The sequence below is a fragment of the Trachurus trachurus genome (assembly GCF_905171665.1).
Source record: "Trachurus trachurus genome assembly, chromosome: 16".
NCBI lineage: Eukaryota > Metazoa > Chordata > Actinopteri > Carangiformes > Carangidae > Trachurus > Trachurus trachurus.
Genome location: NC_139902.1, coordinates 2,404,043 through 2,419,541, shown reverse-complemented (window position 1 = coordinate 2,419,541; position 15,499 = coordinate 2,404,043). Strand labels below are relative to the sequence as shown.

General features: G+C 39.7%; 1 protein-coding gene and 1 long non-coding RNA gene across 2 annotated transcripts; both read left to right on the top strand.

Moving 5' to 3' along the window:
* Positions 1–1,728: 1,728 nt before the first annotated feature.
* LOC310998711 lies at positions 1,729–3,067 on the top strand. Its single transcript, XR_014596011.1, has 3 exons — positions 1,729–1,839; positions 2,647–2,715; positions 2,864–3,067. It is a non-coding gene; the product is annotated as an uncharacterized lncRNA (long non-coding RNA).
* Positions 3,068–4,309: 1,242 nt separating this feature from the next.
* LOC310999165 (uncharacterized protein) lies at positions 4,310–8,162 on the top strand (the record flags this gene model as incomplete). Its single annotated transcript, XM_083989489.1, has 6 exons — positions 4,310–4,381; positions 4,738–4,876; positions 4,959–5,027; positions 5,597–5,725; positions 6,022–6,147; positions 7,342–8,162. 6 exons carry the CDS (start codon positions 4,310–4,312, stop codon positions 7,560–7,562), a joined length of 756 nt encoding a protein of 251 aa, XP_083845615.1. The 3' UTR covers positions 7,563–8,162.
* Positions 8,163–15,499: the final 7,337 nt, after the last annotated feature.

The window sequence follows — 15,499 nt, the reverse complement described above, 5'->3', positions numbered from 1 at the left end:
ATTTTTATACATTTTCAGTAAAATGTCTCTTTACTTGACAGCAATGAATAAAACAATGTTGGGCTTCACTGTTGAAACATTTGTATTACTATGCAATCTTTTCTTTACATTTCATCAACCTTGACCACATGTATTGTTCATTACAGATGTGGAAGTTGTGAAAATCATTGTTAACCATTAATGAATGCATTACAAAAGATGTATTAGACTTAATAAGGCATTGTTCTCGCTTTAGATCCAGTACCTGCAAAAAGCATAGTTAACTGTTAACAAGTGCATAGTTAACTGATAATAAGGGCATAATAATGCACAATAAAAGTATTTATCAGCCTTAATAAGACATTGTTCTCGCTTTAGATCCAGTACCTGCAAAAAGCATAGTTAACTGTTAACAAGTGCATTGTTAATTTATAATAGATGAGCAATAAAGTATATATTAATGTTAATAAATCAAACAAAAAAGATTAATAAAGGCATGACAAAGACATCATGGTTGGGCTACACTCAATGTGTTTGTAATGTTATTATGAACAATTATAAGATACTCATGAAGATTTTATTAATGTTCTTAAGCATCAACAAACAGTTAACAAGTTTCTTATAAGTTATTATAAATCTCTTATAGTCTGCCATTAACTATATTATAATGAGACTATTAATACTTGTAAGCACTTATAAGAGCTTTATTACCTATTAACTAACGCTTATTACACAGACCTTAAGATTAATAAAGGCATAACAAAGACATAATGATTGGGCTAGTTGAGTCAATATATGTGTTTGTAATGTTATTATGAACAATTATAAGATACTCATAAGGATCTTATTAATGTTCATAAGCATCAACAAACAGTTAACTAAGTTTATTATAAGTTATTATAAATCAATTATAGTCTGCTATTAACTATATTATAATGAGTCTATTAATACATATATAGTCTTATAAATGCATAATAATGTTAATAAGCATCTTGTAATCACTTATAAGAGCCTTATTACCTATTAACTAATGCTTATTACAAGGACCTTAATATAAAGCGTTACCGACGCTTTAGTCCAAAGCGACGTACATTTTAGAGTTATACATTCACATTCACACACCAATGGCACAGCCTTTGGGAGTAATTTTGGGTTAAGTGTCTTGCCCAAGGACACATCGACATGGAGAAGCCAAGAATCAAACCACTGATCTTCCTATTGGTGGACGACTGCTCTACCTCCAGACCACAGTCGCACTATATAAAGCAAATGGGGTCATTGTGAGGGTAATTTATTGTCGATCAGATCTACTAACAGTTAAATCTAATGCCTCAATGAGGCAAAAGATAAAAGCTCTTTTAAGATGGATCTGAACCTGTCTGGACATTTTCTTTTGGCCTAAATATCACTGTAATCCAACACATTTACGATGTCCCCACAATGTACTTATGATACTATTAGTGTTAAATAACATCCAGAGATGCTTAGTCCCCGTGAAGGATGATAACATGGTGTGTATTAAAGTCCCCATGAAGCTTGTTGTATTGAAGATGTGTTAAAGCAAACACAGGTTTACTCATTAGTCTGAAATATTACAATTTTCTTTCTGTTTTCTTTCCTCTGAAGTCTGGTGTTTTGGCATGTACTAAAGTTTAAAGATCCTTGAACATGTATTTTTATCTACTTGAGTTTTATATAGTGGCCACATTAAGGTCTTAATTTCTCCATTGTTTTCTTTATACATCATTGCAGATGACATTGTGTGCCCTGGATATTGATCCTACAAAGACGTCCCATCCTCTTGCCGTGTCTGAGAAACAGATGGAAGCAGCTTCGTGTCCACAGGACAGTCCTCAACAGGTACATTCACCTTTATCACTTGTTGTTTACTGCAACAGCCTCTCTTAGGTTTAAGTAACTAAATAAAGCAAATGGGGTCATTGTGCAGTTAATTTATTGTCGATCAGATCTACTAACAGTTAAATCTAATGCTACAATGTTACAATGTCATTTAGCAGACACTTTTATCCAAAGTGACGTACATTTTAGAGTTATACATTCACATTCACACACCAATGGCACAGCCTTTGGGAGTAATTTTGGGTTAAGTGTCTTGCCCAAGGACACATCGACATGGAGAAGCCAAGAATCAAACCACTGATCTTCCGATTGGTGGACGACTGCTCTACCTCCAGACCACAGTCGCACTAAATAAAGCAAATGGGGTCATTGTGAGGGTAATTTATTGTCGGTCAGATCTACTAACAGTTAAATCTAATGCCTCAATGAGGCAAAAGATAAAAGCACTTTTAAGATGGATCTGAACCTGTCTGGACATTTTCTTTTTGCCTAAATATCACTGTAATCCAACACATTTACGATGTCCCCACAATGTACTTATGATACTATTAGTGTTAAATAACATCCAGAGATGCTTAGTCCCCGTGAAGGATGATAACATGGTGTGTATTAAAGTCCCCATGAAGCTTGTTGTATTGAAGATAGAAATTTCCCTAAGTAGTGGCTTAAAAACGTCTGTCAATACATTTTACTATCATTCTCTAAAGAATGTTTGAGTCTCATTTAGCTTCATACACTACTTTTTTTTGTACTTTTCAGTTTAATTTCATACTGTATAATGATTTAAGTTGTTGCTTATTTTTACAGACTCTGAAGGACTTCCATAATGAGAATGAAGAAATTGTACCAAGACTAAGACGGACAAAAAGCATTATAGTAAGTCCACAACTAAGTGCCTGGATTGACATTGTGGAAATGTTCCACAATCTTTCATAAAGTACATGATTTAATGGAGTGTTTATTTTAGAGAAAATATGTCCAAGTGACTTTTTTTTTATTTTTATCTTTTAAAAAAATCTCTTAGATGAAGGACATATTTCTTGAAGACACAGAACTGTATGATACCACATCATCAGTCAGTGGAGATGAAGACGAGTATGTTCCTGATTCTGACCCGGACACTGACAGTGATTCTAGTATTGACCTCACTCCAAGAAAAAAAAGACTTCTTGATTCTCGTCTAAACCTTGGCTCAGATATGCCTTATGAATGTGACACCACAACACCTGGATTGGACACCCACTCCGTTGCATCTGAATCCTCTGTAGAGGAAGAACCCTGCCCTGAACTTGGTGTAGAGGAAGAACCCTGCTCAAGTCAGCGAACCAATGATAGTCTAGTAGTTGGTGCTCACCAAAATAAAAATGGCAAGAGATGCTACGATAAGAGACACTATTGTATGTATTGCAAAAAGCCATATGCCAAAATGGCAAGACATTTGGAACATGCACACAAAAATATGGTGGATGTGGCAAGAGCTTTTAGCTTTCCAAAACAGTCCAAAGAGAGAAAAAATCAGCTAGAATATATTCGGAACAAAGGCAACTATGCCCATAATGCTACTGTGATGGAGTCAGGAAAGGGACAACTTGTCCCATGTAAACGGCCACCAAAAGAAGGGCAGGGAAGTGACTTTATGCACTGTGCACACTGCCAGGGACTTTTCACACGAAATGTTCTATGGAGACATATGCGAGTTTGTAGATTCAAGTCTGGATCAGTCAACCCAAAACCTGGCAAGAACCGTGTTCAGGCTCTATGTGCATACACTGCGCCTGTGCCTTCACATATCAGCAGGCAGCTTTGGAAAGTTGTCAGTGCCATGAATCCGGGTCCTGTCACAGAAATAATTAAGAATGACCATGTCATTATTGAATATGGAGAGCACTTGCTCAATAAAGGTGGAATGACATTAAAAAGTCAACAGTGCATCCGTGAAAGAATGCGTGAATTGGGACGACTGCTGGACAATGCCAGGAAAAATACCAGGTTAAGAAAGATTGAGGATTTCATTAATCCTGCGAATTATGTGGAGATGGTCAAAGCTGTCAAAAGTACTTGTGGCTATGAGAGCAGTACCAACGCATATATCATTCCCTCACTGGCAACAAAACTTGGAAATGCTTTGGTAAAAGTCAGCAAGCTCTTGAAAGCTCAAGGACTCATTTCCGGCAACCAAGAGCTTGTGAAGCGTGCATCTGAGTTCCAAGAAGTGCACAACGAGAAGTGGAATGCATTGGTTTCTGCAACAGCACTAAGGAACATCGTTGAGGCCAAGTGGAATGCACCCACTGTGATGCCCTTTACCGAGGATGTGCAAAGAATGCACCAGTTTCTCAGTCAAAAACTAGATGAATGTTGCATCACATTGTCTGAAAGTCCCTCGACAAAGGCTTGGATTGACCTTGCAAAAGTTTGTTTAACACAGACCATCATGTTTAACAGACGCAGAGAAGGAGAGGTGTCGAGCATGCCTTTGTCGGCTTTTTTGTCAAGGGACACATCAGATCCCCATGAGGACTTGGACTGGGCACTGTCAGAGGTAGAAAAAAAGCTCTGCAGACATTTCTCCAGAATTGTCACCAGAGGAAAGCGAGGCAGAGCAGTTCCAATTCTCCTGACTCCAAAAATGCTCCATGCTTTGGAACTCCTCGTTCAGCAAAGAGATGCCTGCGGGGTTCTTGGTGATAATCCTTACTTGTTTGCAAGACCTTCAGCTATGTCACATTTCCGTGGCTCAGACTGTATACGTGGCTTTGCAAAGTCATCTGGCGCAAAGTGTCCAAAGGCATTGTCATCAACCAAACTGCGAAAACACGCTGCAACTCTATCAACAGTGCTCAACATGACTGACACCGAGATGGACCAACTAGCGAACTTTCTTGGTCACGATATCAGGATCCACGAGAGTTTTATCGACTCCCTGACAAGACCCTGCAACTGGCAAAGATCAGTAAAGTTCTGCTGGCACTAGAGAAAGGAAGACTGGCTGAGTTCCATGGAAAGAACTTGGACGAAATCACAATTGACCCAAATGGTATATTTGATTTTCACTGTACTTGATCTATCGTCTTTTCATTTTGTCTGACCGAATTATAAGCGTGTCATGTCTCCTGCAGAAAACGTTATGGGGAGTGATGAGGAAGATTCATGCGGAGAGGATGGAAATCATTCATTTCCTGTTGATGGTATGTTTCAGTAATTTCATGTAAAAAAAAAGAGTAAGATGGTTGTTTTTAAAGGTGTAATAAGGGATTTCATTTCACCGCTAGGGTTCGCGTTGTGCGCTGCCTGAACACCAAAACATTAGCCACACCAAAATAAACTCAGATTTTCATGAGATTTAATCGTAATAAAGTGATCAAAAGTATCCCGAAATGACAATATCATGATGCAGATTCATAAAAAGTCTGAATTGTTTCTTTGTGAGGTCTGTCTGCAAGACGACACGCAAACAACTGTTAAAATGTTTTTGTGAATGAGGTCTGGTGGGTCAGCGCTGTACTGTGCAAACACTGTAGTTAATTGCTCTAACAACACTCAAAATAATGTCATCTAAAGGCAACTTAAACATTATAAACTGACCGGGTTTTATTGATGAAGGCAGCTGAGCCGGCGTGACTCCTCTTGCTCCACCAGGTTGAGGTTATTGTTGCATTCTTGCAACAATAAATGACCTACTTTTGTTTTCTATGACCAGAATGTTTGTATTACTTTTGAAGTATGTCTTATCGGGTACATTGTGTGAATGTCATAGAACCGTCAACAGAGGAAACTGTTGCAGATACTTTGAGGAGTGAAAACTCAACAGACAAGCAACAAAAACTGCCATCAGCAGAGCACGGATCATCTTCTGGAGTCAGTACTGTGGGACATTCCTCCAAAGGTAATTGTTTTTTTTCCTCTTTTTTTGTGAAACAAACTTTTACTGGACAGTTAATACTGGATGCAACAATGTGACGTGAAGTAGATATCACCCCAACTTGATCAATTATTAAAGAATATTTAGATATAGTTAATGAAGAAAACAGTTTTTTGAAACTTGTTGTTTGCACAGATTTTTCTTTTTGTAATTTGAAGCATTTTTGCAACAATAAATGACCTACTTTTGTTTTCTATGACCAGAATGTTTGTAGTGCATTTGAAGTATGTCTTATCAGGTACATTGTGTGTATGTCATAGAACCGTCAACAGAGGAAACTGTTGCAGATGCTGTGAGGAATGAAAACTCAACAGACAAGCAACAACTGCCATCAGCAGAGCACGGATCATCATCTGGAGTCAGTACTGTGGGATATTCCTCCAAAGGTGATGTTTTTTTGTTTGTTTGTTTGTTTTTTACTCTTTTTTTATTGTAATATCACTAGATTTGAAGACAGGAGATTAATGAGAGCCATCATTGCAACCCTCAGTCTGGTGGCCCCCAAGCACTGGTGGACTGTAACTGAGTGCATTTTAGTACTGCATTTCAGTACAAATTGACCCTTTGCTAAGTCCCGCCCCCCTTGGATACTGTTGCTACGCCTGTCAAGCTTTCGCTCCTAGCATGAGAAGTTTTCAGCTATATCAGTGAGAGATATACCAAAGGAAATAATATCAAATTTCTGGAAAAACGGTTCGGAGATATCAGAAAGAAGACAGAAAGGTCTTCAATACGCATTGAGAGCTACATTCACAATATCATCTGCTGGCGAAGTATTGTCAATCATGAGGAGATCATTAAAATAGAGGGAAAAGCTCAGCGGTCACAATGCAAGCGTCAGGTACCCCACGTCTTGACACTTCACGTGAAGGACAAGAATAACAATGCTCTTGTACAGCAGGGTAACTCAATATATTGTTTAAATTTTAGTTTAAGCTATAAAAAGTGATTTTATTTCACTGTTAGGGTTCGCAGTGTAATGTTACTGCCTGTACACCAAAACAAAGTGTCATTAGCCACATCAAAATAAACTCAGATATTCACGAGATTTAATCGTAATAAAGTGATCAAAAGTATCCCGAATTGACATCATGATGCAGATTCATAAAAAGTCTGAATTATTGCTTTGTGTCGTCTGTCTGCAAGACGACACGCAAACTGTTAAAATGTTTGTTTTGTGAATGAGGTCTGGTGGATCAGCGCTGTACTGTGCAAACACTGTAGTTAATTGCTCCAACAGCACTCAAAATAATGTCATCTAAAGACATAAATACTGCAGCGACATTATTGATTATGTACAGAAAACATTCTTGTTTGTTCCACGTCCGGAAGGAACCTCAAAAACTAAAGCACTTTTAAGGGCCTTTCTTATGGCCTATAATGCCATCTAATCACAAGTTGTGGCTCGGCTGTAAATTTGTCAGCTGTAAACTGATCAAATAATTGAGGACCGATGCTTATCTCAGCTCTGATCAGCCTCTTAATTTCACTTGTACTGTATGTACTGGCACAGGACTTGGAACTGTAGCGTCTCCCTTACACTGTTAATAAAACTTTTGTTTTTGTCTCCTCACTTACAGGTAAAGCTCCACAGAAAAGAGCACGCTGGCAGCCGGCAGAGATTAGGGCAGTAGAGAGGCAAATGAATCAGTTAATCCGATCTTGTACTGTACCGTCAAAGAGTGATTGTGAAAAATGTTTAAGGGCTGAACCTGAAGCTCTCAGGAACAGAGACTGGCGGAACTTGAAATTTTATGTGTACAACCGGATTACCGCCTTAAAAAGGAAAATGTCTAAGTAGTCTAATCTAAATGTCTAGATTTAACCCTATTGTTGTCCTCTGAAGAAAGAAGAGGGAAGGATGGAGGCAAGAAAGAAGGATGGAGGAAAGAAAGTTAAGTAGAGGAAGAAGGAAAGAGGGAGGGAGGACAGAAAGGAGGGAGGAAAGAGAGATTGAGGGGAAGGTAGAAAGAAGGGAAGGAGGATAGAGAAAGGAATGGAGGAGGGATGAAAGAAGGAAGAAGGAAAGGATGGAGGAAGGGAGGAAAAAAGGAATAGTCAAAACATATTGGGTAAATAGTATGGCAATTACAAAGAAAAGGGTTGTAGAGAAGTTTTGTTTTTTTCTTAGATATGTAGTTTTATGATGCCAATTGTTCAGTTTGGCAGGTATTTCTTTAAAAGCTTGATGCTTTATGGTATCGCAGAAGTTGTAGATGTGTATGTTGCAAAATTGTAATATATGAAGAAATGTAAAAGAGATAGCGTTTAGGCTTTGACCATCAATAAGCTGGGAGTGTTGAATGGCACAAGTGAAACAAACCTTTGTCTGAATGCCAACTTTATTAGTTATAAAACATTTGGATAGTTACAAATGAAGAAAATTTGTTTTATGGTATCACAGAAGTTGTGAATGTTTTATACACATACTGTTAATTGCAAAATTGTAATTTGTGAAGAAATGAAAAGAGAGTTCTCCGCTAATTTACCTTGTTTAATAAAAGGTATGGTGTACAAGTCAAATTGGTTTGATTTTTGTGTGGATGAGTTGACTGAGTAGTAGCGCAGTCTTCATAGGCTAACAAGACCAGACATGATATTTTTTTTTTACACTTGGGAATCAGTCTCCATATATTTAGCGGATACTGGAGTTAGTTCCACAGATCTAATCATTCAGGCACAGCTGTTACCCTGTTAGCACATTTTTTAAATAGCCATGAAGGTTTTGAACCGATTCAATAGGTAATGTGTTGACATGGGTAGTATTTATAATAGTGAAATTTGTCACAATGGCCATCCTTTTAAGAATCATCCTCATCACTTGCACAACACGAGTGATTAGAAATGAGTCAATCTGCATCTTTCTAGATACCGCTACAGTAGAAGTTAAACTCCCAGATGCAATATGTTGGAGAATTTAGCAAATTGTTTGCCATGTAAGTATAAAGATAGGGATATTGTCCAATGTATATTGGACAATATGCTGCTACAACCAAAGGTACAAAGATAAGCATACTGTATGTCTGCCCTGTTTAAGTTGGCATAAAATGAATTAAAATAAAATAAAAAATTGTTAAAAAAAAAGAAAGATAGGTCCCCACAAGTAAAATACGCATTTGTGTGAAGTATGTAAATTTATGCAAAAAGTGTCCCCTGTAAACACATTGACTCGTTTTTACGGAGGTCCCCATGTAGCATGGGGAAAACACTACATTGCCTTTTCAAAGGTTTGAAGGTGTGTTTAGGCTTACTGACCAATGCATACTTTACCTGATTTTTTTCAGACTTGTAGAACCACTAGAAAGGGTGGTCCCCAGAAGTGATGATTACAAACTTAGTCCCCATGAACCATGGAAACCAGTATGTGTGTGTGTGTGTGTGCGTGCGTGTGTGTGCCTGTGCATTCATGTGACTTTATGTGTATGGGGGGATACTTGGCACTTGGACTTTTATACAGGGATATGGTAGTGTATTGTGGGGTAATTTTAACCAACTTCTACTTTCATCAAATCACTAACTGCAGCCTACCTATAATGCTTTTTAATTATCATCAATTATTATGTTTAAGTAAGTTGCTTACATTACAGATGCTGCTTAAAATATATAATGGATTTATTTAATTGTCATTATCTGTTTTAAATGTTACCTCCACAGCTCTTTGGATCTCAGTGACAGGTCGCTCGCAGGCTCTCCGCTTCAACCCAAGGACTTTTAGGAGTCTTCTAAGGTGTCTCTCACTGTTAGGACAAATACAAACCACAAAACAGTAATTTCCCATAATTAAAGAAATCAATTGTCCTTGCCCACAAGAAAATAATTATTGTATTGTAATAGCATGGTATCGGAAACTGCAAGACATAGGCTACAGGTAGTTGTCAAATTGTTGGCCTACCTGACGTGGTGTCCATATGAAGACAGTGCTCCTCTGATTTCTTTTTGTTTCATGCCATTGCGAAACAACAAAATTATCAGTTCATCTGGAAACAGTCAAGTGTGACAACCATAGGCTGAAGCCTTATCTACCTATTTTACTGATTCTCAATACTATAACAGGGAAATTATGGGCATGTATTTGTTAAAAGTGTAGAAGCTAAGATTCAGCTGTATTCTGCAATAAATAAAATAAACTCTCACACAGCGACCTTGCCAAGAGAAATACACCTTTTCTAAAATTAAACTGATAACATATGGGGGCATAACATACTCGTCATAGTAGCATCTTAGCTTGTAGGGATGTCAAAAACCTTTAAGAGTTGTGACTATTAGTAACTCAGTGGACTGATGAAATAGTAACAGTCTGTAAATGTCATGAATCTGTCAATAATTTACATTAAGCCTTCACATTGATCTTTAGGCTATATTAAATTACATAATGTATTACCACTGTTACATTAACATGAAATAAGCTTCATAATTGACAGCTTCAGACAAGTCATCGTTGAAGTAAAACAATTATTGTGGATACTTCTTTCTCTTCTCTCGTCTGACATCTTCAATCAATGTCTGAAAAACATGTACAACAAGCAAATTGTTATTTCTCAACCACAGTGCCACATTTTCAATTACTGTAGGCCTACATGCAGATTAGGGGAGAGGGGATTCGATCCATATTCAGGATCCCTTAATCAATTTATTTATAGTTTGCTGTAAAACAGTGGTATAGTCTAGTATTTTGCCGTTTTTTGCATAATGTCTATACTCTAACTCACTCCCAGAAACACACATTTTAAAACAACAACCATCTTGGGGCAACAACTCATGCACCATCACAATGTTGATAACAGTATTTCAGAATGCTCTCAACAACATGTAGGCTATACTGTAGGCTATGCATTATTGAATGTGATCAAGATTCAGATGTTTATTTAATACATACATAAAGAAAACATCTGAAACTGAATGACATTCAGTAATGCACGGCCTAGTATACATCTTGAGAACATATAAATAAATAATGATTATTACATGAGTAAGAAAACACCTCAAATTAGCTTCAAATATACTTCACGTAAATAAATGGAGCTAGAAAAGGCAAATAGTGCCCAAATGGATTCACTGTGTTATGTGAAGGGGCACACTTTATTATTACAATGCCTCATAATATGGACAGTACATTTCGCGGTGAAGAGTGAACTGCTGATATTTTGCCTTAGTAGTGTTGAATATCACCAAGCACAGAAATATGAATGAATGACAGCGTGTCACCCGAAGATGGGCAGCAACAGGCTCTGCCTTTTTCTTTTTGCTGCCAGCTTTCCTGTTTGTGTACATTTTTGTCCGTTTTTGTTTATAGCACGCGCCGTCCCCTGCAGATTGGTAGCTGATTTGAAACAATAATGCATTTGGTTGTTTACTATTGCGAATTTATTTTTACTGCTATAATAAATATTAGATAAGATTGTGATAAAAATGCGATGGAAACTGGTAAAAACGTAATTGCAGAAAGAAGTGGCAGGCAGCAATAGAGTTCGGTGTTAAGTGGCTGAGGGAGAGGTGTGAGCAGAGCATCACTGCTCCACAATGGGAAAGATGGGCGGTCGGGATTGCATGCTCCCTTATGAAGGCTGTCACAATATAATGTTGATAATTAGGCCTATGCTCGGGCAGGTGGATATCACTGACCCTTTCTAGTGGGTATACCTGTAGACAACACCACTGCTGCCAACTAAGAAATCATTTGCATCTTGTGAAAGAATTCGTCTTCTCTTTTACAGTTTTTCTCGATTGTTAACACACAATTTCTGGCTGTTGAGGCACAATGACCTCTACATCTAACTCATCCACCAACTCCCTTAACCAAATCTGCTGAACTACAAGCGTTTGAGAGTATGAGGCATTCTTTCAGAAAATGTGTGTAAGCAATCGAGAAAAACTGTAAAGTAAAGCTAATGCTAATGGGCTGACGTTTTGATATCGTCGGCTGTTGTAAACAATGTAGGCCTATGGCAAGTGTATTAGACTTCACATAAAAAACGAACTATTATAGACAGTTTTGAGTTGTGAGAAAATAAAAACAATGAATAAAACTTACGTTCGTGTCTCCTTCTTGCAACTCGTCCTGTGTTGTATCTTTCGCTCGGAGGCTCTGACCTGACTGGTGTGGTGACGTCACGTCGAAGGGACTCATAGATATATACGTATATATCTATGGAAGGGACTGCGGTCTATTTGTGTCCGATTTGACAGTTCTCATTATGACAGTAGGTACAAACCGCAGGATGGGAATGATAGTTTCTTGACAACATTACTGGGCTTCATACATCCTGTCTGGGTTTATTTCTCCATAACAACAGACCAACTATATTATCCCACATGGTTTATGAGTGAAATTAATAAATACTGCAATATTATTTTAATTCGATCATTTATGAATATCAGTTTGGCGTTTTTCTCTCCCTCACAATCCGTGTACCCTTAGTTCTTTCGTTTTTCCGTTTCAAAAACAAACAAACAAACAAACAAACAAACAAAAAAACAGAAAATGTTGTTTTTCAGTTAGGCCTATAAAATAAGAAGGGAAAATCGATTTCCACAAATGTTAAAGCCAAGTAACTTTCTTCTTGGTCTCATGACCCCGGGCACATTTGGTAGGTGGCAGCGGCCCATTTATGGTTCTTTTCTACTCTTTTTTGTCCTGATCGTGTCCAGCTTGTCTTGACCATTTACGAGTGCTGGATTCTGATTTACTTTGCATTTGGTGCGGCTAAGTTGCATGTTCTGTCACTGCCTGCTGCAATGGTAAGGGCAAGAGGACTCCCCGATCGAGGAACGTTGTAGATCCTACCAAATGCTCGCAGTGCGACACCAGCTGGTAACTTTTTGTAAATGCACAACATAGATTTTACAAGGCGAAAACGGTTGTTACAGTATTGAATCTCCAGGGTGTGGAGAGAGGGTTTACGCATAGCCTAATGTTCAGTAAACGAAAGAAATCAGTAAACGAAAGAAATCTGTCACTGATGTAATCTTAACAAAAACTCTGTAGATTCATTGATAAAACTGTGGGGCACACACAAAGCCATTAAGAGCCTACACTCGTTTCGACATGCTATGTGATGCTTTTTTTATTGTTATTATTATTATAACTCTCAGTTAATGTAGGCTTAATTTCCACTCATTTATCCATAAACGGACGATGGACGATGTATTTCACCGGCGAGGAGCTGTCATTACGCGCGCGCGACTATTACGCACAGCGGAGGTGATTCGTAGTGGGAGGAGTAGGGGCCGGGGTGGGGGAGGGGGTCTTTCCCATAGACATTTGCAGAAGTGACAGAACAACTTATAAAAGAAGCCGCACCAAATGCAAAATAATTCAGAGTCCAGCACTCGTGAAAATAGGAATGGGGGCCCGAGATATGACACGCAAACAAACAAACAAATGAGAAACTGAGGGTCTGAGGTGTGTGTGTGTGTGTGTGTGTGTTGGAAGCGAACTTCAGCGTCGTTGCTGGCGAATCAGCTGTTGTCCTGATACACACTGTGACATATTTTTTCATGATGCCGTTCAGGATGATCCTGAGAGCTTATGGATGACGGCGTAACGCACAATGCCGTTCATGATGATCCTGAGAGCTTATGGATGACGGCGAAACGTGCGATGCCGTTCAGGATGATCCCGAGAGCTTATGGATGACGGCGAAACGTGCGATGCCGTTGAGAATGATTCTGAGAGCTTATAGATGACGGCGTAACGTGCGATGCCGTTGAGAATGATTCTGAGAGCTTATAAATGACAGCGTAACGTGCGATGCCGTTGAGGCTGATTCTGAGAGTTTATAAATAACAGCGTAAAGTGTGAGGCCGTTCAGTCTAACTCTGAAGGCTTAGTGATGAAGACCTGATGAAGTTTGGTGCGAGTATGACAGAGGTTTTCCTCAGACCATATACCTTTTCATCTGAGGTCTGACACTGAAGTCTGATCCTGAGGATGTCCTAAAATGTACACCGTACAGGAGGGAGCTGGCCTGGACATGGCAGCGGATCTGGTGAAACGGTACCAGCAGGCAGGCGTGGATCCCCCTGTCATCCTGTATGTGGACTGTGGCTGCTGTGCTGAGGCGGCAGAGACCAAATTGAAGGCTAGATTCAGTGGGTGGCCAGACCTGACAGTAAGGCTGGATATCTGGCACTTCATGCGCCGACTTGCCCTGGGATGCACAACAGATGCGCATCAGCTGTACCCAGTGTTCATGTCACGCCTGTCAGCGTGCGTGTTCGAGTGGGATGCAGCTGATCTAGCTCTGTTGCGTGAAGCAAAAAGACAGCAGCTTCAGTCCCAGGGCCTGCCATGTCTCACTGATAGTGATGTCAGCCGACATCTGTCCAGGGAGGAGCTGGCTCTCCACTGCCGGAGGAGGACCCGTGGTGAGGAGACCACCACTAAGCTGCTGGAGGAGCTGCTGCAGGGGCTGGCGGGAACGAGTGGGAACGACTCCCTTGGAGCTCCCCTGTTTGACAGGGAGAGGATGGAGCACATCTGGCATGTCCAGAAAAAACACACACTGTAAATTATCCACTTCAATTATTTCAGGAGAGCTCATAGGGCTGCAGTATCTGTTCCGGCAGACTGGTCAGGCCCTGCAGGACATGCACCCTGACTCAGAAGAGACTGCAGAGCTAATTGAACAGCATGGGGATGATATGGAAGCAGATGAGGGCTTCGCTGACATCCCAGACGACCCCACAGTGGCTGACCTGGAGGTCCTTCAGGTTGCAGCGCCTCTCACTCCTGGTCCCTCATCCAGTCTGGCGTCCACCGTCTCCACCCTGGCGATCACCACATCTGGCACGGCTCCTGACATATCCACCCTGAGCATCGGCACATCCACCATAGCTACTGGTATGGTTGAACTATTCAAAATATTAGTTAAATTGCAATATATAATAGTTTTTTGCTGTGAAAATTAAAACTGTGATGCTGTAATATCTATACAAAATAATCTTAGGCTAAAGATGAAGATATGGTATAAGTGTGTGTGTGATCACTTTTGAATATGTAGGTGTATAGATATGAGCCCAACTCTTACATATACACATTCGCACACAGTACATATGCACACACTCTGGATGATGTGTACTTTAAAGAAACTGTGAAGGTTGTAAGGTTTGCTATTTTCTTATTTGCACAGGCTGTTGAAGACCAAAATGTTCCTGGATACCAGCACGTGGACAGACTCGCTGAGTCCTTGGTGAAGCTTCTGGAGCAGACCTCTCTCTCTCTCTCTCTCTCTCACCAACCAGCAAGCCAGTGCAATCATAGCACTGTGGGAGAAGCTGGACGAAGGTGACAAGCAGCGGGTGATCTACGTGGCGCGACACCAGTGGAGACTTTTGAGTGGTGTGGAGAGCGCCACCTGTTGCATGTTAGTAGAGTAGAGTAGAGAATACTTTATTCATCCCTAGCAGGGAAATTCAAATTACTCCAGTAGCTCACACAACAATGACACAAAAAAGAAAGAAAGATGAACACAAAAAACATTTTAATAAGTGTTATATAACATGATTGCAGCAGGAACAAATTACCTCTTAAATCTTTCAGTTCTGCAGGTCAGGGAGATGAGCCTTTTACTGCGGCTGCTCCTCTGACCTGTGAGGGTTTTGTGTAGAGGGTGCTGGGGGTCACCCAGGATGGTCTTCAACTTACACCCCATCCTCCACTTAACCACAGCCTCTACCAGCTCTGCTCCCTCCCCCATCACAGAGCTACATTTTTTGATGAGCCTGTCTAGTCTGTTC